The following is a 19,612-nucleotide window of genomic DNA, read 5'->3' on the forward strand; positions in this document are numbered from 1 at the left end:
CACCGTCTGCGTGCAGTAGGCTACATTAACTCTGCCCACGCTCTGCTTCTGGCAGCTGAGGTAATGCATATTTTTCTTCTTTTTTTTTTCTTTCACCTTATTTCCCGCTCACAATTTTCTAATCCTAATTTTACAAACTGCATGTTACAAAACACACGCATGCTAACTGACACTGATCACTGGCGGGTACAGTGTTCTCGGATTGACTCTGGTATTACACACAATGTTAAACAGACCCGGGACCCAAAGTAATAGATTGGGACCTGACCTGGACCCGGCTGACCATTTAAAATATAGACCCTAACCCGTACAGGTCCCGGGTCGAGTCCTGGGTTCCTTGGGTCTCGAGTTCTCCGTGAAGACCTCTACTCCAAGGTCACACCTGGATGAAAATGGATAAACATTCCCGCAGACCCCTAAAGGGGGACACACCCCCCTCCTCAGTGAAACACAATTCTACAAAAGTTTTCAATATTTCTCATAATACAAGTGATTACTGTGAAATTGAAACCAATTTACCAATCGCACAGAGACCTTTAAAATTATACCAAACATGAAAGGGAAAAAGCAACGTTCACAAGATATAACACTTGTGGCATATGGATATTCTTGCTTTTGGAGAAGAAGAGTGAGGGGGGAGAGTCAGAGGCAGGGAGGGCAGGGGGAGAAGGGGGTCGTAAACGAACAAGGGGAGTGGTACTGTTTGTTGTCTATGGAGATCTCTTCTCCAGATCGGTTTTATGGTTTTATTGCATGGCATCTGTTTTGCAAGAGTTCCTGAGTTTTGGCCTCATGAGGAATTAATTTCATAAAATAAATAATTTCACTCCTTTCAACAGTCATGGTTACTACAAATTTACTACAGTAAAACCATGGTTAATTTCATAAGGGATATGACAAGCTGAACATGTCCATCTCTCACTCAAAACCAGCCAAAGCACGAAAGCATATTTGAATTTAGCAGTTAATCACATGACACACTGAACAATAACCACACCAGTGTAATTGTACACGTTAAAGGGCTACTTTACGTCTGAAACTCTGATCACCTGTAAAGGGCTTCTCTCCAGTGTGAATCTTCATATGTTTCCTAAGGTTTCTTTTATCAGTGAAGCTCTTTTCACACAGTTTGCAGGTGTGAGGCTTCACTCCGGTGTGAACTTTCATGTGGTCTTTAAGGTTTCCTTTTTGAGAGAAGCCCTTTCCACATTGTTGGCAGGTGTAAGGTTTCTCTCCAGTATGAATTCTCATGTGGTCTTTAAGGGTTCCTTTTTGAGTGAAGCTCTTTCCACATTGTTGGCAGGTGTAAGGTTTCTCTCCAGTGTGAATTCTCATGTGGTCTTTAAGGGTTTCTTTTATAGTGTAGCTCTTTCCACATTGTTGGCAGGTGAAAGGTTTCTCTCCAGTATGAATTCGCATGTGGCCATCAAGGTGTTGTTTGTGTGTAAAACTTTTTCCACATTGAGAACATGTGTAAGGTTTCTCTCCAGTGTGAATTCTCATGTGGATTTTAAGGTTTGATTCTCGAAGGAAGCTCTTTCCACACTGTTTGCAGGTGTAAGGCTTCTCTCCAGTATGAATTCTCATGTGAACAATAAGGTTTCCTTTTCCAGTAAAACTCTTTCCACACTGTTGGCAGACAAAGGGTTTCATTCCAGTGTGAATTTTCAGATGGTTTTTAAGGATTCCTTTTTGAATGAAACCCTTTCCACATTGTTGGCAAGTGTAAGGCTTTTCTCCAGTGTGAACTCTCATGTGGACTTCAAGGTTTCCTTTTCTGGTGAAACTTTTCCCGCACTGCTGGCAGGTGAAATAACTTCCATTTAACTTTTGAGCTCTTTTTTGTGAAGTCTTTTCAGTATGTGAGCAACTAAATGAATTTTCTCCAGTAATGAAATCATATTTCTCATGCTGAACATTATCTTCCTTTTCATTGACCTCTTGACTCTCCTCTTTCAGTGTCTTCAGGTCTAATGCAAAAAAGACAAATCCCGATTAACACAATTTTTAAATGGCACAAAGAACAAACATCAAAACCAACAACATGTATATCTTATACACACTAAGCTATTAAAGGAGGTGTTAAATGTAATCTCAAAACCTCTTCCCTTTATAACATGTCTGTCCACATGAGGCGACCCGCTCCATGTCAAATAAATCATTTTTAATTACAAAACTCATAACATTCTTCAAAAATATCATTCATTTCTGTAGAGCTGTACATTTTAATAAGGTTCAGATGAATGGGTTCAGCTTTCAGAATGAAAACTAACCTGTTTGTTCCTCAGTATTTTCATGTTTAACGCTGAATGTTTCTTCAATCTTCATGTCTTCACTCTCCTCTTTAATAAACGCCATCTTTGTTTGTTCCTCAATATCGTCATGTTTAACGCTGAATGTTTCTTCAATCTTCATGTCTTCACTCTCCTCTTTAATAAACGCCATCTTTGTTTGTTCCTCAGTATCGTCATGTTTAACGCTGAATGTTTCTTCAATCTTCATGTCTTCACTCTCCTTTTTTATAACCGCCATCTTTATAACAGTGTGTCAACGTGGATCTGTAAGAGATGAATCATAGATTCCTAAAGTTATCAATTACACAGATCTTCTGTCTTATATAGTAAGCAAGTGTGAAGTGCTCTAAATTGACTACAGAGCATCTGTGATATTTCCAGCAAAGAATTAAGTCAAGTATCTTTATATGGGCATTTTTTATTTCAGAAGAAATAATTATTTTTGGTTCACTGATTAAAGCTGTACGTTTTCGGGTTCATCAACCAGCAAAAAATGACAACATACTCAGGTGTTACTCCTCATCTAACGTTGTTAGGAGTGAATGGTGTTCAGTTTCTAAATATAAGATACATTAAGCACTTTATTAGAAACACTTAAACTGTAACCTTCACAGGGTATTAAAAATCATCCAGACTGACTAAAGCACTGAATCACTGTAGTTTTATACACATTTCAGGAGGCTGTCATTAGAAGATAAAGGACGCAAAGGATGTGAGCAGTTACAGGAATTTGCCCAGATTTTCACCAACTCTAATCCAATCAGCATAACTATAACACTCGTTATCACAGAGATCAGGGAAGGTCTCACCTACAGGCATCACATTCACACTTAACCCAGAGACTGATTAGCATGAACAAAGACCATCAGTTAAAGTAATGTTGCAGAAGCAGCAAGAGGCAATAAAGACAAAAGGTGACAGACTCATTTACCACAATTTTACATCTGTATTCACACACACCTAAAACAAAAGAGATTGATTTTAATATTTAAATGCCATTTATCTTTCTGTCTTAATTGATGTGCATTTGTAAGAAATTAAACATTTATTATTTGGAATAATTTTGTAGAATACAAATATAAGTTTCATAAATTAACTGATTAGTGAACCCTTTGAGCAAGTCACTGTGGAGATCACTGAACAAAGTCTATATATAATACATTAAAATAAAAAATTCACAGAGTTACTGTTATTTTTTTATTATTATTATTTATAGCTATGTGGCAGCCTCCAAAATTCTGCTCCTATGTAAGGGTCTTCAGAGAATAACAGCTCACCACCAGACAGGAGGAACATTAACCAGAGGGAAAGTGAGAGAATTAGTTACTGTCCTTTGTGTGTCAATGGAAAGAAAGTTCCACAGAATGGAATACAATGCTGTTCTTTCAGAAACCACTGCACTGGACCCGAGGTTCAAAAAGTTGGCATTTAATGACAACAGAGCTGTTGAAGAGTAACAACAGCATCAGAAAAATGCAGCACCAGCAGCCAGCCATCTCTATCACCAGAAGGCCAGGAGGGAGAAGAAGGAGCAGGGACACTAGAAGTGGAGCCACAAACGTCTACTGTTTGATGAAAGAGAAATCCCACAGCAGATGCTATACTGGAAGTAAGATCCTATCTTGAGGAGCCCCTTGTCCAAAGAGCTGCAGACCTGCTGAGCTGGTAGGAGGCCAAGGCTTCAGTTTACCCACCACTTGACAGAGACTGTGCACTGTAGCAACATCAGTCATCCCTTCAGAAAGAATTCTCTCAAAAACGGTAGATTTTAACAGAAAGAAGAAACCGGATCAGAAGCTCAAAGCTGAGACACTTAGTGTTTCTCAATGCCAATCTGCCCTAAAAACCGACAGACGATGCTGATGTTTTTTTCTTGTTATTTGTTGGTTCTGTTTTGTGATGTGTTTTATTTTGGATCGTTCAATATAAATAAAATGATAAATACACAAGTGTAATAGTGTTTGATGGTTTTACACAATAAGTTGACGTTTTTTTAAAATCAAACTTATGTTACTTAACGTAAATGTTAAGGTTTAATATAATTACAGTGAAATATTACTGAATTTGGCCAGAAGTGTTACTAAATGAATGAAGAACCGGAATTCCCACCAATGGTACACAGCGAAACGAAACAGCATTTCTCTAGGAGAGTGGTTCTCAATCGTTTTTAGTCCAAGGCCCTCCTCCTCATCAATACTACAAGGACCCAACCTTTTCTTTTCACAAAAACCTTGGTATTCTTGTTATTACTTTTCAATTCCATGTAATATTTTTAAACAAAACAAATTCACTAAATTATTTAAACATTCAGTGTTCTTTTTTTGCAAAAATGTCACTGCAGATATTCTAGGCCTACTTAAAAGTAAGTAAAGCTTAATTATACAATAACTTTAACAAATAAGCACAAATCAACCTGCAAAACCACAGGGAGATGCCAAAGGACTGCAAATAAACTACTATACGGATCCATTCAGAATCACTAAAATACAAATGAAAAATTAAAAGATTTGCTGCGTCTCAATTCGCATGCTATCCATTCTAAACAATATTCGAAAATAGAATTAGTATGTTCCAAATCATAGTATGTTGAAAAGAGTATGCCAAAGCTCGCAAAACAATCGTAAGAGGACTGGTAAAATCGGCTAAACTCAAAATTATGTACTTTTTCTTCACAAAAAGGAGTACATACTTTTAGGGCATAGTATAATTAAGCAAATTTGGAGGCAGCGATTCTGAATGTGTCGAAACGCAGTGATCTGAAGGTGGCTCGATGTCATCAGTGAACAGTTCCTCTGTCAGAACAAGCAATCGTGACATGAACCTCTGACCGCTGATTCTCACAAACTTTGCCAAAACGCTTCTTCGGCGAGGATCCGTTATAAAACACTCGCTGTACATGAATAATAATGGATACACGCACAATTATTTATCCAGCTGAGAGCTGTAGTTTGCGTATTATATTCTCATACAGCGGTTGGTTGTTTTGAGCTGCCGTTCAGTCTGTATTTCACAAAGCGTGATGAAGCTTGAGCTGCTCAGTTGAGGGAGGTCTTCAGGCTCAGCTTTCCAATCAATTGCTGACAAATGATGGTGTTGAATGTTCTTTTCATTTTGATTCTCCATGCCAAGAACCCAGTGCCATGCTCCTTAACCCTCTCTGGGGTGGACGCACGCAGATATGCATTCTGAGGGCAGGCTGTAGTGTTGGTCAATAAAAATAAGTAAAGCAGAGTTACCGACTGCTGACGCATTTTATTCGGAAATTTAATCCCACATCTCAAGAAATCTGATCAGTCCCACGGGAATGCAGACCTCTGTTATTATTGATGATCAGATGACTTTCTCAGATCACACTGCTAAAACTTCCTGGTCCTGCAGATTTGCTTTATTCAATATCAAGAAGGTCAGGGCCTTTCTTTCGGGACATGCGTCAAAAACTCTTGTTCTGTCCATGCTGGAGTATTGTAATGCTCTCTTGGCAGGTCTTCCAGCCAGTTCTATCAAACTTTTACAATCAATCCAGAATGCGGCAGCAAGATTAATTTTTAATGAACCGAAAAGAATGCACGTCACAGCTCTGTTTATCAATTTGCACTGGCTACCAATAGCTGCTCGCATAAAATTCAAGGCATTAATGTTTGCCTACAAAACCATTACTGGCTCTGCACCCCCTTTACTTAAATTCATTACTTCAGACTTATGTGCCCTCTAGAAGTTTGCGTTCTGCAAGTCAACGGCCCATTATTGTGCCATCCCAAAGAGGCAAAAAAATCACTAACAATTTCATTTCCACAAATAACTTTTTTGTTCTTGTTCTATTCTATGTTTTAATTTTATTTATTACAGAAAAGAAAAAAACTTGCTACATGTACTGTGTTAGGCTAACTGAGACTTGTCACAGCACTTTCCCCCCTTAGCTCGGTTCGTTTTGGCATATGTGAACATGGCAATCGCGCTCAGATCCACCCCAAAACAATCGGTCCGAGACCGCCTGAAAGAGGTGGTCTCGGCTCGATTGAAAGTGAACTCTGGAGCAGTTTGGTTGTAGTGAGAAAGCAATCCAATGCAACGGACCAACGCACCAGGCTATTTCACAATGTATGATGGGTAATTACGCAAGTTCCGTGAAAAGCAGTAGCTTTATTGTTTTGCTAATACCTCAAAATAAACCTTTGAATGTCTGTGGGTGAGCACGTTTTCGCCATTCAAAAATCAAAGCACACTTTTTTTATTTTATAATGCTGTTTTATTGCTTTTCATAGTAGGTGCATTTTAAAAGTGTTTTCCCGATGAATCCTAGAAATGATAAATTAATATAACAACAGCTACAATAATTGACGATGGGCTGTTGAATTCTTAGAAAATAATGCACACCCAAGTTGGTAATGCGGCCCGAAGTCAATTATTCCACTTATGCTACAATTACCACACCTCAAGACATCGATCAGATGATATATTTCAAGGCATTTGTCTGTTTTTTTTAATACTTAAATTTCTTCCATATCTCATCCAACGCCTCCGTTGCTAAATCCAAAACGTCATTTTAAACCTAGTAACGGAGGCTTGAGCCGTTGATAGCAGTCTAATTCGGAGAGAGATAGAGTATGTGTTTTCTGTACATAAAACATAATTGTGGCAAAAACATGGACATGATCTGTCGTTTTTATCCTATCGTTTACTACTATATTTATTTGTTTGGCCAGTGTCGTTGTGGGTTTCGGTTCTTTTGCTGTTTTAGGCTGTAAGAACCTTTGAAATAACTCAAATCATTTGGCGAAGTGATATGGTCATGTAATGCGGTCAAAACCTGCCTGGAACTACGTTCGCCGTGCGTTTCCCTGAAAGTAATTGCACACCTTGGAACGTTCGTCAGCCAATCAGATTCAGTTTGATCATGGTGATGGTGTTTTCCTGCTTTGCCTTTTTGCACCAGACATACTGCTGATCAGCGGGTCCAAAAGTTTCCAGTTTGGTCACATCACTGCATAAATATTATTCCAGAGCTCCACAAGTCTACACAGAATGATTAATTTGAGCATATTCTAGTCAGCCTTTCACATTCTTCTTGGTTAAGAGTGGCATTTGGCATGATGCCTCAACATGAATGCCATGCTTGTCTAGTGTTCATAGAAAATATGCAGAGCGGGAGGCGCGAGGACTGAATTGAAAACCGCTGCACTAGAGGATTTAAAATCAGCATTCAAGTAAGAAATGTCGTCCTATTAAAGCCATAGACATTATTCAATCCAGTGATTTTATGCTTTTTTTTTTGGCTCATATTAAGCCCAGCTCACACTATAGGGGCTGTGCAATTAATCGATTTCGGCCTCCAACGATTATGAAAATATAATAATCGAGATAAGACGATTATTGCGCCCCATTCACCCCCTTTCCAGCAGTGCGCTTTCACTCCTCCATAAAAGCCCATTTCCATGTGTAAATCAGCAATATCATGTAACATGACTTTTGCAAAATGGGATGTGCTTGAGTTATTAAAATTGATTAGATTTATTAATGTTTTTAAAAGCACGAAAGAGAACTTGCGCTTTCTCAGGAGGCTTGCGCTCAGAGACGGAGCAGAACACGAACATGTTAAATCATCTTTTAGTGCCTAAACAGTCAAACACACACAAAAATGTGTCAAAATGCGGCGCTTAGTGATTATTCACACAAACCGTCGTCGGTTATGTAATAAATGAATGTAAACAGATGTGAATGAAAATACGTGTGTAACAGTAAATTGGATCCGTGCGGCTCTTAATGTGACAGTGGGCTATATTCTTGCTGCGACTGTGTGCTTAATATTAATCAAAAGACAGACAAAATCACTCACTGCTCTTCACAGAAGGTCTTTTGTAGCTTTAATAAGAAACAAAGGAAGTGTTTTTTACATTTGATTATCCAATTTCTATAGGCTGTTAACTGAACACTTTAGACTTGCATAAAAAAATTGGTTATATGGCCCACTAATAATGGTTTTAAATAATCGTGATTACAATATTGACCAAAATAATCGTAATAATGATTTTTGTCATAATCGAGCAGCCCTAGCTCACACTGTGCGATTTTGGCCATCTGAGACAAATTTTGAAAATCCTTACAGATTCCTATAATCCTAGGATAACATGTGTAGTCTTAATTTTTCAAAACAAGCCATGATCAGAATTAAACTCATGCGCTCCCATCCTCCGCTCATGGAATTCATATATGTTGCCTTTGCTTTGATAAACACTGATTGCGCTGCTGTTTTCATGTGGGTGTGTAGTGCTGCTTGTTAACACTATTCTTCTTAAATACGCTGATATCACCACCGTTCATACACTTTTCACGATAGGCAACATTTCAGCCTTGCATGTAATGCAGCTCGCAGTCCCTGAACGTGGTGATACACACCAAAATAGCTCTTTTTTTAGAAACATCCCAAAAATGACATTTTCCAGATGTTATAATACATTATCTGTGGGGTATTTTGGGCTGAAACTTCACAGACACATTCTGGGGACACCTAAGACCAACATTACATCTTGTAAAAGGCGCATAATAGGTTCCCTTTAATAACTGAAAAAAGCAACACTAGATTTTTCTGTATTCTGTGGGACATTTTAATAAGGATCAGAAGACTGTGTTTAGCTTTGAGAATGAAAACCAACCTGTTTGTTCGTCAGTATCTTCATGTTTGACTCTGAATGTTTCTTCAATCTTCAAGTCTTCACTCTCCTCTTTATAATAGTCTCTCACCTGGATCTCAGGTGAATTTATCTGCGTTTTTAAGAGAATTAACAAAAATAAATAAATTAAATACAAACTGCATTTTCAAATGCAGAAAGAAATGCACTAAATCTCTGGGTGCGTCTCAATAAGCTCCCTAGTTCAGTAGTCAGCACACTGATAAGGGAGCCAGTCAGTGTGAGAGCTAATAATGAGTTTAAAAAAAACCCTAGCATTCAAAATTAATAAAAGGACACAAATTACAACTAGAAGTACAAACACAAATTATACATACATTATATTCAGTTATGAATTACATCTGGTAATGATTCACTTTAATAGACTCCACTTTCATGAAAACATTTGCAGTTTGTTTGTAAAAGTTGTCATTACACAAGTTTGTGTTTGTTGTTGTCGTTGACTCAGAGTTTAATAAATGCTCCGTTTCTCCATCAGTACTTTCCGGCGACTGAACTGTGTTTAAATGAAACTGATTCACTAAATAGGGAGCAAAATGAGACGCGCCGTTTCTGTTACTCGTGCGGGAGCGCTACACGCGCATAAAATACTCTTCATGTCACTAGATAAAGCATCACAATGTTACACTGGTTAATAATTACGTTAACCGTTTTATATACAATTCTCTAAACGAGTTTAGTTGTTTGAAACACTTTAATCACTCACCTTTCTTCAGCGGGAGCGCGTCGCGGCCTGATGACGTCACATCACATCACCACACCAAAATAAAAGTCTTTGTGCTGAAATCATATTATTTTACATCAGAAAACAGATATAAAACAGCACAGGTTTAATGAAATGATTAATTCCAGAGCTAGCAAAAAGATTGAACTATTTAATTTATTAATTGAAGCTCACTTCTCATGTCAATGTTTCTTATTTCATCTCAGTTTCTCTCCAGAAAGGAAATAAATCAAATTTCAGCTTCATTTAGTTGAAATGCATTATATTAAAGGATTACAATTACTACCGTAAATGTAATCCTTTAATAGAAGATACAGTTGAAAATAGTTGATACTGAATCTGAATAGAAATCTTTGATTAAAATGTTTAAATAATTTAAAAATTTAAATTCTGCCAGGTTATCTTTATTAAAAATGGAAGTACATAATCTGTGCTAAAATGTGATTATATAAGTCTCATTAACTATGAATAACAGATACACACTGAAAATGAACAAATCTGTCTTGAATGGAAAAGATAATATGGTTAGTCTTTGATCAAATTGATTTCAGTGTTAAATTTTCAGTTGTTCTAACAGCAAAAATATGACAATATATTCAGTTGCTACTCCTCAAATACCTTTATTAAGAGTGAACAGTTCAGTTAATAAATACCATGCAAAAACCAGTTTATTAGAAACTACCAAGAAAAAAAAAATATATAATATATATATATATATATATATATATATATATATATATATACTGTATATATACACACACTATGTTATATTAGTGTTATTTTAGTGAAGTTCTATCAGAGGTCTAACGTACATGCTGGAAGTCCACAAATCACTTACATCCATAATGATATTTCCTAAACTGCAGCTGTTAGGTTGTTAAACATGTACATTACAAACAGATGTCAACTGGCCAGAATTGTACATTTTGTCTCCGCAAAATCAGCAGTGAAGGGAAACACTGTCGTATTTACCTGCAGAACAGTAACACTGTCTTACTTTCCTGTGAGACGCTGTAAATGTGAAGATGACACCGATGCAAGGCTCTTGGATCTGAGATCGTGTTTTTTTAGGAATGAGGTTTGGAGATACAAGCAAAAGTCAATTCAGTAGGCATGCACCGAAATGAAAATACCTTTCTCCCCAGCCTGACACAAACGGCTCGATTAGTTCCGGGTTTGATGAAGGCCCGCCTTCCGGAAAAACTAAATGTGTTGTGATTGGTTAGCTGTCCCAGTGCGTTGTGATTGGCGAACAGTTTAGACCAGACCTGGGCATTTTACGGCCCCCGGGCCATATCCGAACCCTTTGGATATTCTTGACCGCCCGTGTGAAGTAATTGGTTAATTGAAATTCAAACACAAACGGGGCCGTGCAATGCCCAGGTCTGATAAAAGAGTCAACGGAAATCTACATTATTTTGCTATTTGTCCGCAACATGACATAAATAACCTATAAACACGCAACCGCACTGCTTTTATTTTGAAGGCAAGCGTATTTTGTTTTATTTACATACGTCCGTGCGTGTGACCGTATATGCACCCTCACTCAAATGTGTTCGCGATCACGTAGGACAGCTTTAAAGAGTTCGCCGTTAGCCCTTAAATATGTTAGCCAACATTAAAAAAAGAAAAATTGATACAGAATGTAGAGTTTTTAACAAGACATGGACTTCAAAGTATTTTGACTTTACTGAAGTCAAAGGTAAGGCGTTCTGCTTAGTTTGTGGAAAACAGATAGCTGTGTTTAAGGATTACAATTTGAATCGCCATTACGAGACTAAACATGCAGAGAAATACAAGAATTTGACGGATGCAGAGCGGGCAGTTTTCAAGGCGATTTGAAGACTTCAAAACAATTGAGATTGAAATGCACATTATTTCTTCTCCCTTCACTTGCTGTGTGGACAATGCACCCATTGACATTCAGCTTGAACTCATTGACCTGCAGTCTGATAAACTACTATCACCGCTGCATTTTTGTTCCTCTCTCAAAGAGGGAAACTTTCCACACATTAGGAGGCATGCACAGAGGATGTTGGTTCTCTTTGGATCAACCTACATTTGTGAACAAACATTCTCAGTGATGAAATTGAACAAATCCAGAAACAGATCCTCTCTCAGTGATGATCACTTGTGTGCTGTCCTTCGCATATCCACCTCAGATATTCAACCTGACTTAAGTGCACTTGTTCAATTTCTCTCACTGAACACAAAAAATGAACTCGGGTAAAACAATCAAACAAATGTTTTATATAAAGTTCATGTTGTGATGCTGGTCTTTAAAACACATGTACTTGCATTTTTGTATAAGTTGACAGTTTTTGAAATTTAAAATTGACTTCAGTGCACTTGTTCAAGCCCAACACTGGCTAGAACTCTCTTACTGAAAAAAAAAAAAACTCAGGGAAAACAATCACACAAACACTGGGGCATTTATTGCTTTTTTATATGACGTTGATGTTTGTGATGCTGGTCTTTGAAATACATGTATTTGCATTTTTGTGTATAAAGTTGCTAGTAATTGAAACTTTAAAAAAAAGAAGAAAAAAAGCACATTACCAAACTGTTTTTATGAATGTTTATTAAATAGGGATATAATTGTGTCTCATTGTAATCTCTCATTTATTGCTTTTTATGAAGAGATATATATATTGGGAAAAACTGAGTTAAGTGTATTGGTCCGGCCCTCAAAAACCGCCCCGGTTTCTAATGTGGCCCCTTGGGGAAATTAATTGCCCACCCCTGGCTTAGACGGTGTTTCAGTATTGCTCCGCCCCTTGCCAAAGCAGCAAGTTCGTCAATATTGCCATACCAATTCAGACCCCGAGAATATTGAACAAGCGGATCACGCAGAACCTTTGCACGCACAGATATTGTAAGACATATGCAAAGTGGTAACGTTATTGTTGTTGTTGTTGTTTTTTTGGCTAAATCACGTTTTAGATAGGATGTCAACAACCGCTTAAAAATAACTGCATTTACTATGTACAGATAAGTGCAACGGTAATATGCATTATGTTTATTGTTCTTTAATTCTAACATTATAACATGAATCGCAGTGAAACTGTTATAGAGTTGAATTTATTTATACCGTAGTCCCACAGAGTTACACTATTTGTGGCGGCATATATATGCAAATTCTCTGCCAGCAGGAGGCGCTGTTGAAGCGGGAGAGATAGAGGTTTCCCTGGTAACGCTGTACACAAGCAGCACTCCTCTCACAAATGGCATAGACTGTGGCTAGTGTTGTCAAAAGACCCGGTACTTCGGTACCAAGTCGGTACTAAAAAAATGAAAACGTCACGGTACCAGGTTTTTTTAAGTACCGGTGGTACCGAGTAGCCGGTCAACCCGGTTCTTGACGCGTACGGCCCGATGATTTCCGCGATGCAGAAAACGCGGACGGAATCTCGGAACCTAGTTTAAAAACGGAATTTACAGTTTAACACGGAATGTCATGAAATTTGTCAAAGTAGGTCATTACACTTAAATCAAATCGCGATATGGACTAGTATCTGTAAATATTAAGCCGCAAAAGTCGATTCAAATATGAATCCCACAGTGTGAATGAATGAATGGCAGAGACGTGCGGTTTTGTTACATATGCTGTCGTGGTGATTTCAGCGTCTGCCATCTAAATGAGGACATAAATACATAAACAACATCTCCAGAACTGCTCTGAGAGTCACTTCACGAGCATTTTACCGTTTCATTTTACTAAAACCAGCGTCATATCATATACACACAAAAAGGTAAAGGTATTCACGGCAACCCGTCAAAATAAAAGTTCGTTTTAGACATTGTGCCAGAAATATATTAGGCTACTGTTTAGTAGAATGTATGTCGTACTACTACTGTTTTTTTAAAATAAATAATTACACAATATTTCTTCCATATTTTAATTTTAATAGTGAACCCCCTTTATTTAGGCCCACCAAAAAATAAAATGTTTAAATTTCATTAATTAAAAGACAAATTAAATTTGGGTGAATCTTGTTTACAGTTTTCCATACTTTTATTACTTGTGGAAAAACTTGAAACACAATTTTAAATAAGCATAAAGAATGGCATTGATTTTTGTACATTTTATTTTTGTTTGACTTATAGTGTGAAATAGTGTTTTTTAATTAGCATGTTTTTGTGTATTGCTTTGGTACCAAAATTGGTACCGAGAACCGTGGATTTTCACTGGTATTGGTACCGAATACAGAAATTTTGGTACCGTGACAACACTAACTGTGGCTGTATCTGAAATCGCCCCTATACCCTCATTCACTATTCCCTACATTAGTCCACTCATACAATTCACTTGAAGGAGTGAATGAAAACGAGTGAGTGAATTCGGACACTGAGTGCACCGGAATGACTGCCGCTTTGCTTGCTGTTTAATAATCATTTGAAACGGGCAGCTCCAGTAGTAAGAATAAAGGATTTATTTTGAACTCACGGAAATTATGTATAAACCATAGTTAAACAATTTAATAATCAATTTACAATTCATTTGTACCCGTGTTGTATTACACCGTGGACGAGCGTTTTTAAAATGAATGGATGATTCAGCTACAGGCGCCATTTTCTGGCGAGATTCAGGAATTCACTCGGTGTGCGACTCACAGTGCATTATGGGTTATCTCTAGCCGTTGAGTATACATCGGTTGTACACTCATTTTTGCAGTGCATTGTGGGATTGAATGTGTGCACTCGAGAACGTCCACTATGGTTACGGACACCACTAAAAATGGCTGTCCACTCAAATAGTGCCCTATTTGAGGGAATAGGGGGCGATTTCGGATACAGCCTAAATACTTGGTGTTTCGGGTCTGACGTCATTAAGCGGGCGTGGTTTGTTTGCTAGGTCAAGGAGCATGCGCAGTTTAAGAATTCAGCTTGGTGTCTCAGGTTGTGTGTGTGTGTGTGTGTGCTTGGTGTCTCAGGTTGTGTGTGTGTGTGCTTGGTGTCTCAGGTTGTGTGTGTGTGTGTGCTTGGTGTCTCAGGTTGTGTGTGTGTGTGTGTGTGTGTGTGTGTGTGTGTGTGTGTGCGTGCGTGCTTGCTTGGTGTCTCAGGTTGTGTGTGTGTGCTCGGTGTCTCAGGTTGTGTGGGTGTGTGTGTGTGTGTGTGTGTGTGCGCGCTTGCTTGGTGTCTCAGGTTGTGTGTGTGCGTGCTTGGTGTCTCATTTATAATTGTTAATAAATAGACCTTTTATAAATTGAATTATTGAAGAGTCACCTGAAATGCACATAAATGATATGTACAGGATATGCTGTAAGTGTTGCAATACTTGTTCGTGGATCTGTTTAAATGATTTACTTGCTGCTAGGAAGGAATACTTTGTTTCCTACCTATTTCTATTCTGCATTTTCGTTGAGGTTTATAATTTTGATTGCACTTACTGGTAATTATAATAATTTGCACCTCAGCTCACTGCAAAAAATGCTTTTCTTACTTAGATTTTTTGTCTTGTTTCCAGCCAAAATATCTAAAAATTCTTAAATCAAGAAGGATTTTCTAGACCAGTAAAAATTATTGTCAAAATTAAGTGAGTTTTTGCTTAGAACAAACAAAATAATCTGCCAAAGGGGTAAGAAAATTAATCTTATTTCAAACAGAAAACAAGATTGAGGTACGAGCACTTCGTCTGTCTGATTGCCTCTTCAAGATGAATCGCTTATGTATTCCCCAATTGTAAGTCGCTTTGGATAAAAGCGTCTGCAAAATGAATAAATGTAAATGTAAATATGCTGTGGCATCTTTTTTCAGTTATTAATAATATAGATATTATTCTTGTTATTGTTCAGGTCTCATGTGTGCATTATGGCAGACCAGACCAAAACTACTCTAGGTGAGCGTAGAACACTATGAAATCAAGTTCAGTTTCTAATTCAGATTCAAAACTATTAAAATGCAGTCTTCTCCCTACTCCCATCTAGTCACACAATATAATTACAGTTAGCTTTAATATATGTGTGTGTATATATACATCATAAACATATACAGTACATAACACATATACTTTTTTTTTTTTTTTCAAAGAATGGCTCCCAGCTTGTTTTAAAGTCCTGAAGTTTTCAAAAACACATGTATCTGGCTTCGTCACCAACAAAGCTGACCACAAGAGAGAAACACGGACATCATTTGTTGCTTGGTAAGAATAAGATACTGTATGTTTTGATTGCTTTCACAGAACAGAAGATTATTACCAAAGTTTCTTATCTTTAAGTGTTTGCTTTTAACTGTAGGTCTGATGATTAAAAAAAAGAAGAAAAAAAAAAGAAAGAGAAGGGGCCACATCGTCTGGTTTGGCAGGTGGAAGATTTGTCTGAGAATGTACCTCTTGCTGTTACGAACTGAGCAATTCATTGTTAGCATGGCAATCCACAAAAGAATTGCAAAACTATGGAGGTAAGATTTAGGATATAATTTTTTCATTATAAATATAATTTCAAAGTGGTTTTACAGAGAATTCTCCCTTATAGAATACAACATACCATTAGGATTTTTTTCTGTTTAACAGCTGTTTCAATGTATTATATTCTTACATATTTGAACTTTTTCCAGATTCGATAAATTCAGTGTTAAAAAAAGAGCTTCAAAAGAGAGGAAACAAATCATCATGGACACAAATGAAGCAGAGTCATCTGAAATAATTCATATCAGCTTACCACTTTGATCGCGTCACGTCATTGTTCAGTACAATTTATTCGGTCTTTTCACTTCCAAACCCACCTATAGGGACAGAGGTCCACCCAACATAGTCTCACAAAACCTTGTGGGAACTTAAATACTTAAAAAAATTAAAAATAAAATAGCGAAAAATAGCAAGAAAGCTGTGATACTGTCTAATGTTCCTGAACCAGTAGGTGGGTATTTTTCATATTTTTAGTCATATTTGTTGCATCCCTCAAGTTTTAAATGTTTGTTCAATTGCAATATTTGTTTTCTCTCTCTCTCTACAGGCCGTGGAGTGAAGGGTGTGATGTGTTGTGTGGGTGAAACACTGAAGCGCAGGTCGTGGATGATTTCACATACAAAAGATCTAAAAAAAGATCTTTCGTATCTGAAAAGATCCACCAGCAAAAGCAAAGAAGACACTTGCCAGGTTAAACAGTCATTTGAGTGTGTTGAAATGGACCTCATTGGCAAACTAACAATGACAGACAATGGCAGTCCGTACTGTAATTGATGACGTGATAAAGTGGCCACAGGCCTTTCCTTTATAATCTCAATCTGCCAGAGAGGTCACAGATTGAAATTGAAATTGAAATTAAAATTTGTCCACCAGTTTAAGGCACCGAAAAGAGTTCTCACAGATCAGGGGACAGTTTGGCAACAAGGTAAGTTGTGTTGTTTTTAACTTCTGCTCTTGTGTGTATCATCCCCTTTCATCTTTTCCCTGTTTACTTAGACTATTTTATATTTGTAGCTCAACAGACACATATGCAAGGTGCTCAACATTGAAAGGACCCGGTGAGCACCTACCATCCACAGATGAATGGGCTTGTTGAGAGGATGAATGGGACAATACCGAGGTGCCTTTCCAAATCATTTAAATCTAATTGTTTTTATGACAACCTCATTGTCAAAAAATGAAAAATAAGAAAAATATTCATGACGCTGTCATAAAACAATTTGACAGAGTATTAACACTTAATTACATTCAATTTGTACCACTGAATAACAGTGGTTAGAAAAATATTCATGACACAATTATAATGGCCTCATGACAGCTAATGTCAAAACCAACCACATGACAGTTTAATGTAATGTTAACCCATAAAGTAAGTTGTTTCTTGAGTTTGATAATTAATCTGCTATGTCATGTTTATGACAGATTTATGACAGGTTATATCGTCTTGGTAATGTCAAGTTGTCATAAAGACATCTCAAACAATGTCATCTTTGCATTAAAAATGACAACTGAGCTAAAGTGTATTGAACTTCAAGTAAAATGTTACCTGTTATTCTTGTGTAAAGTTGAATAGGGCTGCAATAATTATAAAACTACGTCATATCAACAGATTATTCGACTAGCAAAATAATCAATAGTTGCAGCCCTAAAGTTTATCATTATTCGTAATGGAGATAGTATTTAGTTTGTCAGAAAGACTTTTGTATAACTTAAAGGGGTCATATGATGCGATTTCATGTTTTCCTTTGTCTTTGGAGTGCTACAAGCTGTTCATGCATAGATAAGATCTGTAAAGTTGCAAAGCTTAAAGTCTCAAACCCAAAGAGATATTCTTTATAAAAGTAAAGACTCTGCCACGCCTTCCTAAAACGGCTCATTCAAACACACCCCCACATGTCTACGTCACAGTGTGGGAAGATTTGCATAACACCGCCCAAACCTATACGCAATGAAAGAAGGTGTAACTTTTATTCTTGCTGTAGTATTGTTGTTGCCACCACCATGTCGTGGAGACCCTGTGTGTTTCGTTGTGAAAGCTTAAGTACTTTGTTTGGCCTTCCAAATGAGTACATGACTAGAAATCAGTGGTTAAGTTATATTTGCAACACTGTTCCAGAACAGTACACCGCAAATATTCGAGTGTGTGCAGCGCATTTTACGGAGGACTATTTCCTGAAACTGGGAGAGAGTAGCCTACAATGCGAACGCTGTGAAGGCACGGTCACACTAGACTTTTAGCATGCAAATATTTTTCGGATGCCGCTGCAAATATGGTCGGGGAGCAGGATATGATGTCATATGAACACAACCACATGGATTTCGAATCCGCCAAATACGCTTGAAGAAGAAGATGGATTCCGATGTGCTTGTACTGTGTTTGTTGCGACAGCGACGAAAGCGTCTGCAAAGGACGAGGCTGTGGGTTCACCCTATTCTCCAGTCGTGGAATGAACAGGGAGCGTTCCATTCCTTAATTCAAGAGCTTCGCCTGGATGAGGATCACCACAAGGAATATTTTTGGCTCAGTACCACCGAATTTGATCGCTTGCTCACGATGGTCGCCCCGCTGATTGAGAAGCAAGACACCACACTGCGTCAAGCAATAGGCCCTGCAGAACATCTTGAAATCTGTTTACGGTGAGTACTTTAACCTCAGAATATTGAATGTCATGATATCTGCAAATACTTGGACATTTTTAACCCTGTAATATCAACAGAAACTGCTTTTGTAAGTTACATCTGTATTTGAGGCCAGATTAATTTACCACGCCACCTGATTTCTTTTTTAGCATTTAATTGCCAAATCTTTACTATTATTATATGTGCTAGTATTATACTATTATTATATGTAAAGTTTATGATAAAACATTAAGTTTCTGGATGTTAATGTTCTGGATGTTAATTTTTATCAACAAATATTTATTAATATTACAAAAATCCTCTTTAATTTCAGGTTTTTGGCAACTGGTGACTCCTACCACACAATATCCAAGAGCTTCAGGGTTGGCAAATCCACTGTAGTTGGAATAGTTCCATCTGTAGCCACAGCCATTTGGGAGTGTTTCAGATTGGAGGGAATCAGATTGGAGGGAGATTGCTGAGGGGTTCTCAACTAAATGGGCTTTTCCACACTGCCTGGTTGCAATTGATGGGAAGCACGTTACAATTAAAGCTCCTGCTGATTCTGGGTCCCTTTATTATAATTACAAGGGTCAATTCCCTATTGTTCTTCTGGCAGTGGTGCATGCCAACTACCTCTTCAGAGTGGTAGACATTGGAGTAGTGATGGTGGTTTCGTGTCTACCACAGAGTGATTGAGTTGAGCCCATGTAATGCAGAAAAGATTGTGCAAGCAACCACCATCCTCCACAATTTCATAAGATGGGGTCATCGGAATTCTCCTTCCACCACTGGATGCGCTGACCCAGGTGCTTCACTGAATGCAGCTGGAAGGATGGGAAGCAACACTGCATCACGCGAGAGGTCCTGGCTACGAGGGAGA

At 37.7% G+C, this 19,612-nt stretch overlaps 1 protein-coding gene and 1 long non-coding RNA gene across 8 annotated transcripts in view; one reads left to right on the forward strand and one right to left on the reverse strand.

Moving 5' to 3' along the window:
• LOC131538715 (gastrula zinc finger protein XlCGF57.1-like) overlaps positions 1 to 10,691 on the reverse strand; it is a 28,600-nt gene extending 17,909 nt beyond the window's left edge. For 3 of the 5 annotated variants that reach the window (XM_058772774.1, XM_058772773.1, XM_058772772.1), the window contains exons 1-5: positions 10,677 to 10,691; positions 9,687 to 9,760; positions 8,945 to 9,053; positions 2,274 to 2,558; positions 1,050 to 1,970 (exon numbers count right to left, since the gene is read on the reverse strand). In XM_058772774.1, the coding sequence (XP_058628757.1) occupies positions 1,050 to 1,970; positions 2,274 to 2,532 (1,180 nt within the window). In that variant the 5' untranslated portion in view covers positions 2,533 to 2,558; positions 8,945 to 9,053; positions 9,687 to 9,760; positions 10,677 to 10,691. Of the gene's footprint in view, positions 1 to 1,049; positions 1,971 to 2,273; positions 2,559 to 8,944; positions 9,054 to 9,297; positions 9,662 to 9,686; positions 9,761 to 10,676 lie in introns of those variants that run through there. The other 2 variants (XM_058772775.1, XM_058772777.1) reach the window with 2 other exon arrangements.
• Positions 10,692 to 13,629: 2,938 nt separating this feature from the next.
• LOC131538848 (uncharacterized) lies at positions 13,630 to 16,885 on the forward strand. Of its 3 annotated transcripts, none has more exons than XR_009270709.1 (3): positions 13,630 to 15,846; positions 15,941 to 16,561; positions 16,658 to 16,885. It is a non-coding gene; the product is annotated as an uncharacterized LOC131538848 (long non-coding RNA). The 3 variants fall into 3 exon arrangements; XR_009270708.1 differs by having other exon boundaries at positions 15,941 to 16,103; positions 16,260 to 16,885; XR_009270710.1 differs by having other exon boundaries at positions 15,500 to 15,543; positions 15,735 to 15,846; positions 15,941 to 16,885.
• The last annotated feature ends 2,727 nt before the right edge of the window (positions 16,886 to 19,612 follow it).

The sequence above is a fragment of the Onychostoma macrolepis genome, chromosome 04, assembly GCF_012432095.1.
Source record: "Onychostoma macrolepis isolate SWU-2019 chromosome 04, ASM1243209v1, whole genome shotgun sequence".
Classification (NCBI taxonomy): domain Eukaryota; kingdom Metazoa; phylum Chordata; class Actinopteri; order Cypriniformes; family Cyprinidae; genus Onychostoma; species Onychostoma macrolepis.